Below are 7,709 nucleotides of genomic sequence, written 5' to 3'. Positions count from 1 at the left end.
TACTAGCTATATATAGCCTAGGACCTCATTTCTTGTCCTTATGCACCAATTCCAAAAACTTGTATTTGTCCATGTGATTTTAATCACAGTCTATAAACGAATGTCTTCCTAATTAATATTGGCAATTGTTGTCATCTGAGTTTCTGGTATATCTCATTAAAGTAATGCTGAGTATCTAAGATTTCATATAATAAAAACATTTTTAAAGAACTAAAGCAAAAACAATTGGGTACACTTACAGTATATACTTATAAAAGAGAGACATAGAAAACTGAATGAATCAGCCATGAGGATTTAACTTGTTAGAATGGTTACCCTACTTACTGATTGAAAAGACTACTGTTAAAAAAGACATAAAGCAAAGCAAAAAGGAACTGAAAAGGGACTATTTTTTAAAACTAGTAATTAGACATGCAAATGAAAATACTATGATTTAATTAAAAATAATAATTATATGACAGGAGATGAACTCAAAGAGCCTTATATGCCTCTGATAATAAAAGTCATCAAAATATAAAAACAACAGAGTTTCCCAAAATTACATAATTTCTGAGAAGCCAGGATTTATGAGAATGGTGTCTTTCTAGAATGGATAATATATTCTACAATATTTAATTCCTATGTTTAACAAATATAATATGCAAATAAATATAAACCTCAGAATGATAATTTTATGCTCTGTGACATTTTTATCCCTAATGATTAATCATGGGAAGGAAATATGTAATATTATCATAAAAGAATAAAAGCATTGCTTAAAACTGAAGAAAAACAAACTCTAACCAGGAAGCATGCACATATCATTATGAAGTCATCTGACAAATAAACTAGGAGCTCTGGTAGCGTAGTGCCTAATACACTTGACTGCTAGCCAGAAGGCTGGCAGTTCAAACCCACCAGCCACTCCTCGGATGGAAGATGGGGCAATCTACTTCCATAGTGATACTGCCTCAGAAACCCAAGGAGGGGTCACTATGAGTCAAGTCTGACTCGAGGGCACATAACAACAACAACAACAACAAACATATAGACTTAACTACTCTTTTTTCATGTATTTGTTTGAAAACTGTTTTGGTTATTTCATGCTGCTCTAACAGAAAATACCACAGGTGGATAGCTTTAACAACAGGAGATTATTCTCTTACAGTTTAGAAGGCTAGAGGTCTGAGTTCAAAGTGTCAGCCTCTAGGGGCTAGCTGGAAGCCCCTCAACCTTGGGCTACAACTCTGCCTCTTGCTCCCAGATCACTGAAGCTGGAGGCCTTCTTCATTCAGTCAGCTGCTGGCTGCTGAGGTTGACACACCCAAAGTTGACAAGTAAAAAGACACAGTCTGGATATTACCAAACCACATACTAGGCCATTGATTCAAGTTCATTTAGAGCCCCAAGATTAGCAGGGCAGGCTGCTGAATAATGACTCAACTACATGCAGGATTCATGCATGCCAAAAGCTAAAGATCTTCCTCAAAGTTGCTTCTTATATACTGGGAGCAGACCACATTCCTAAAGCAGCTACTCAGCTGCTCTAGTAGACTCTTCCATGGAGCTGATTACCAAACTCGCATGAGGAATCCATCCAGCTGCCCAGCCACTCAAAACCAGGCCCAGCCATGTTGACATATAACCTTAACTCCACAAAAACTGATTGCTATCTATCCCATGAATAACTAGCCAGTATGGTCTTTATAAAATAATCATAATGCATGAACCTTTGCTATGGAGGAGAACTTTAAAAAGTACTGTTGAAAAATGTGTTTAGAAATTTTTGACTAATGCCCTATAGCTTGAGCTTCAGTGTCCATTACATGACTCAATACCAGGCTTGTCATGCTATTTTTAAGAATATCCTTTTATCTAAGTAAGACTAATGGGAGCTCTGGTAGCATAGTGGCTAAGGCACTTGACTGCTAACAAGAAGGCTGGCAGTTCAAACCCACCACCCACTCCTTGGTAGGAAGATGGGACAATCTACTTCCATAGTGATGCTGCCACAGAAACCCAAGGAGGGGTTGCTATGAGTTGGGTCCAACTTGACGGCAAGCAACAACAACAACAAGTAAGACTAATAAAGGTGATAATCCATGGATCTTTGGTAAAACAACAAACAAAATAACTCACTGCCATGGAGTTGCCCAATCTTCCTTCTGAGGAGTTGCTGGAGGGTTTTACCCACCAGCCTTCTGCTTAGCAGTTAAATGCCTGAGGCACTATGCCATCATTGATACTATTAAATGGAAATATAAACCATGGCATTGTTTAACTGTCTCAAATATGTTGTATCTTGTTTGCCTGGATTGCTCTTTCTTTGGCTGGGAGTCCAAGCACCTTCTGTCACACTTCCCTTAATTCTCCTGTACCATTTGTCTTCTCTGATACTTTCTTGCCCAGAATAGGCACATGTTACCTGACTGCAATGCAGTCCTTGGCAGCAATATTCCAATAATCTCAATATTCATAGCACTAGATGAACAACAATACTTAAAACAAAACAAAACAAACAAACAAACAAACAAAAACACTGGGGCCACTTTTTAGTAAAAAGTAGAACTACTGTTGAGTAATTCACCATTTTTTTTCAAAACTGTGAGTTTGCTGCTTCTTGAGAAAACTGATACAAAAGACAAAGGAGTGAATACCAAATAAATGGCCAAGTTCCTTCAATTCTGTTGGAATTTCTCTAGGCTTATTTCAGTAAATATCTGAGAGTAATTTATACAGTAAAAAGTGAAACCAGACCCATTGTCATAAAATGGATTCCTATTCATAAGGACACTATAGCACAGAGTAGAACTGAACCACATGTAGGGTTTCTAAGACTGTAAACCTTTGCAGAAGAACTTGCCTAATCTTTCTCCCACAGATAGGCTGGGGGGTTTGAACAGCCAATCTTTGGGTTAACAGCTGTGTTGGATTGGGTTCTCTAGAGAAACACAAAAACCAGCAAAGTGTATATATATATTTATAGAGAGAGAAAGAGAGAGAGAGAGAGATTTATCTTAGGTAAATGGCTCACAAGCGTGTAGAAGCCAACAAGTTCAAGCTGAAAAGTTCGTCTCTGGAGGGGGATGGGGCCCGGAGCCGCCTGGCTTTCGCACGCACGGCAGGGGAGTTCAAGCCACAAAGTTCGTCTCTGGAGGAGATGAGGCCCGGAGCCGCCTGGTTCCCGTAAGCACAACAGAGCCGAGAGAATCAAGCTGGCACGCAGCACACTGGTTGCTGTTCCCAACAAAGGATGAATCCGAAACCTCCAGGGCAAGCGGCGAGCTGCTCACTCAAGGAAGTATATAGTCCGGAATACCGTTCTTCCAGCTTGTCCTTGGAATAGCATTGCAAGCAGGCCACACCCCTGGGGAAACTCCCCTTGGGCAGACCGGCCGCTCAGAACTCAGTCATCTGATCCCATCATGGGAACAACCACTCACAACTGGAGTCCAGCCAAGTTGACACATCTTAAACTATCACAACAGCCAAATGTTTCAACCACTGCACCATCAAAGCCCTTAATTTGTTCATCTCTTAGGTTCCACCTAGTCAGCTCCAACTCATAGCAGCCCTATGCGCAACACAACGAAACACTGACTGGTCATGTGCCATCTTCAAAGTCTTTGCTATGTTTGAACCCATTGTTGCACCCACTCTATAAATCTATCTGGTTGAGGATTTTCCCCTTTCCCCCTGCCTTCTACTCTACCAAGCATGACATCTGTTCTGGTTACCTAGTGCCACTCTGACAAGAATATACCATGAAAGGGATGGCCTTCACAAACAGGAGTTTATTCTTACAATTTGGAGGTTTTAAGTTCAAATTCAAAGTGCCAGGCTCTAGGAGCTGGGTGAAAGCCCCTCAACCTTGGGTCCAGCTTTGCCTCCTGCTCCTGGCCTACTGGAGCTAGAGGCATTTCTTCACTCAGACAGCTGAGGCTGAGAATCCCCAAGGTTGACAACTAAAAAGGCACAGTCCTGATGTTACCAAACCACACGGTAGGCCATTAACTTAAGTTCATTGTAAGTCCCAAGGTCAACAAAGCATAGTAGGCTGCTCAATAAAGACACAGCTATAGGCAGGGTCCAAGAGTGCCATAGGCTAGAGACCATTCCCAAGGCTTCTCCTTAAATACAGGAAGCAAACCACATTCCCAAAGGCAGCTAGTCAGCTGCTTGTGGTAGAGCCCACCATGGAGCTGATCGCCAGTCTCATCATGGGGAATAACTATCACCAGCCGCCCAGCCACTCAACCAGGCCCAGGCAAGTTGACACACAAACATAACTACCACAATATCCTTCTCCAAGGAGTGGCCCTTCTAACACGACCAAAGTAGGTGGAATGAAGTCTGGCCACGCTTGCTTCTGTGGAGCATTCCAGCTTCACTTTTCCAGGACTGATATGATTGTTCATCTGGCACTCCCAAGGTATTTTCAGTATTCTTCACCAACAACACAGTTCAAAGGCATGGATTCTTCTTCCGTCTTCCTTATTCATTGTCCAGCTTTCACATACATATGAGGAAATTAAAAATACTATGGTTTGGGTTAGGCAGCACTTCGTCTTCAAAGTCACATCTTTGCTCTGTAACACTCCAAAGAGACCTTTTGCAGCAGATTTACCCATCAAACTGCAACACAATGTCTGGTTTACTGACTGCTGCTTCAATGGGTATTGATTGTGGATCTAACTAAAATGAAATCTTTGACGATGTCAACCTTTTCTCTGCTTATAATGATGATGCTTATTGGTCCAGTTGTGAGGATTTTTATTTTCTTTATACTGAAGTGTAGAGTAATCTTTGAAATTCACCAGTGCATGCTTCAAGTCATGTTCACTTTCAGAAAGCAAAGCTGTGTCATCTGCATATCACAGCTATTGTTAATGAGTCTTCTTCCAATCCTGATGCTGTGTTCTTCTTTATATAGTCCTGTATGTCAGATTATTTGCTCAGTATACAGAGTGAATAAGTATGGTGAAAAAATACAACCCTGACACACACCCTTCCTTATTTTAAACCATAGAGTATCCCCTTTTTCTATTCAGAGTCTTGGTCTATGTGCAGGTTCTTCATGAGTACAATTAAGTTTCTGGAATTCCCATTCTTTGCAATGTTATCCACAATTTGTTATCATCCACACAGTCAAATGCCTTTGCATAGGCAATAAAACACAGGTAAAGATATTTCTGGTTTCTTTGCTTTCAGCAAGATCCATCTGACATCAGCAATGATATCTCTCATTCTACATCCTCTTGTGAATCCAGTTTGAATCTCTGGAAGTTACCTTGTTATTGTTGGTGTTATGTGCCCTCAAGCCAGCCCCAACTCATAGCGACCCCTCCTTGGGTTTCTGAGGCAGTATAATTATGAAAGTAGATTGCTTAACCTTCCTTCCAAGGAGTGGCTGATGGGTTTGAACCACCAGCCTTCTGGTTAGCAGTAAATTGTCTTAGGCACTATGCTACCAGAGCTCCTGGAAGTTATTTATTGATGTAGTACTATAATTTGTACAATAATAGATAAAAATCTATCAGGCATCAGATCTACAATAACAATTTTGGTGCAGCCACATAATATGAGTCAAATTAACCCTGTTAAACCATTTCAAGTTTGTGTTTCTAAAATGTCTACCATTATGTATTTCAAAATTTTACTTTGTTCACTTTTTGCCTCCAGCCATTCTTTGTATGTACATATCTAAAACTGAAGAGTAACTCTGAAATAGTATTCTTCAATATTATGATGTATACTCATAAAACTTAGTAAAAATGTACTGTATTTAGTATTAAACATTCACTTTCAATAAACTAATTAATGAAGAATCATAACCAAATGAAACTCACTGCCATTGAGTAGATTTGTCATCTCACAGAGACCCCTCCTTGGGTTTCTCAGGTGGTATCTCTACGGAAGTAGATTGCACAATCTTCCTCCCAAGGAGTGGCTGGTGGGTTTAAACCTCCACCATTCTGGTTAGCAGTCAAATGCCTGAGGCACTACGCCACTTGTAAAATCTAACTACTAAAAGATGCATCAAAATAGTAACGGTAATTATGCCTTTACAATTTATTTTTCTCACCATATTATGACCCAGATTTCCTCAACCAAATAATAAATTTTCATTTAAAACATAATTATTTATAACAGTACAGTTACATGTGTTATTGAAAACTTGGGAAAAATACAGTAGAAAGAAAAATAATTTATAGTCTTACCCAGGGGGAGTATTTTAAAAAATAAATCACATGACATAAATTTTAAGAGTTTAGTGATAATTTACCTAGATTTCCACTATAAAATATGTTGTTGTTGTTGTTGTTGTTGTTATGTGCCATCAAGTCAGACCCGACTCACAGCGACCCCTCCTTGGGTTTCCGAGGCAGTATCGCTACGGAAGTAGTTTGCCCCATCTTCCTTCCAAGGAGTGGCTGGTGGGTATGAACCACCAGCCTTCTGGTTAGCAGTCAAGTGCCTGAGACACTACGCTACCAGAGCTACCACTATAAAATATACTAACTTTAAATTTTAGATAAATTATCCAGATAATCCTTTACAACTATAAAAACTTTATGAAATTTTAATGCTATACAAATCTATATAAGCATTTATGTTTCTCTTGTTAGGTTTGTCAAGTCAATTTTGATGCATAGTGACCTTATGCGTCTGGTCCTGTGCGTCCTCACAGCCGTTGCTATAAAAATAGACCTTGACAAAGAGGCAGTCATTCAAACAGAACAGTGGGATACTGCAGGGTTCAAAATCAGGAAGCAAGCGCATCTAGCTTTTATCATTTCATCACACTTATTCAATCTGTATGATGAGCAAATAATCCAAGAAGTTGGACTACATGAAGAAGAACATGGCTTCAGGATTGGAGGAAAACTCATTAACAACCTGCCATATTCAAATGATATAATGTTACTTCCTAAAAGTGAACAAGATTGAAGTAAGATTGAAGATCAAACACTACAACTTTCATTTCAGATTGCACCTCAACACAAACAAAACAAAAATCCTCACAACTAGACAAATAAGCAATGTCATGATAAATGGAGAAAAGAATGAAGTTGTCAAGTATTTCATTTTACTTCAAACCATAATCAACACTCATGAAAGCAGTAGTCAAGAAATCACACACCACATTGTATTGATTTCATGGGCAGATCTGCTGCAACAGACCTCTACAAAGTGTTAAAGGGCAGAGATACCACTTTAAAGACTGAAGTGCACATTTCTCAAACTATAATATTTTCAATAGCCATATATGCATTTAAATGCTGAGCAATGAATGAGGAAGATCGAAAAAGATTTGATGACTTTGAATTGTGGTGTTGGCAAAAAATATTAAAATATTATGGAATCCCACAAGGTTGTAGTCACTTCTTGGTCACAGCCAGCTACCCAGAGGGACTGAGTAGTTGAACCTCTGGGCTCAGGACCATAGACACAGGGGACATCAAGCTCAATTGGCATACATACTACACAAAACATTGTTCCACCTCCTACTTTGGGGAATAGCGACTGGGATCTTAAAAACTCGCAAGCAGCAATCTAGATGCAACGATGGGTCTCTCCTCGTCCAGAGCAAAGAAGAATGAAGACAACCAAAGATTCATGGAATCCATTAGTCCTAGAGACTGGTACACCATGTGATCCGCAGCCTATACAACTATGAGACCAGAAGAAGTAGATAGTGCCTTGGCTACCACACTCAACCACTCAGA

At 39.6% G+C, this 7,709-nt stretch overlaps 1 protein-coding gene across 1 annotated transcript in view; it reads right to left on the bottom strand.

Annotated features, from left to right (window-relative positions):
• CDH18 (cadherin 18) overlaps window positions 1-7,709 on the bottom strand; it is a 707,490-nt gene that overhangs the window by 240,914 nt on the left and 458,867 nt on the right. Inside the window, exon 6 of the mRNA XM_042782611.1 lies at window positions 7,377-7,409. Coding sequence (XP_042638545.1) covers window positions 7,377-7,409 — 33 coding nt within the window. The remainder of the gene's footprint in view (window positions 1-7,376; window positions 7,410-7,709) is intronic.

This window comes from Orycteropus afer, unplaced genomic scaffold (assembly GCF_000298275.1).
Source record: "Orycteropus afer afer isolate SDZICR_OR568_19922 unplaced genomic scaffold, OryAfe1.0 scaffold00390, whole genome shotgun sequence".
In the NCBI taxonomy this organism is placed as follows: Eukaryota; Metazoa; Chordata; class Mammalia; order Tubulidentata; family Orycteropodidae; genus Orycteropus; species Orycteropus afer.
Note: the sequence above shows the minus strand (reverse complement) of the source record. Positions and strands in the feature narration are given on the sequence as shown.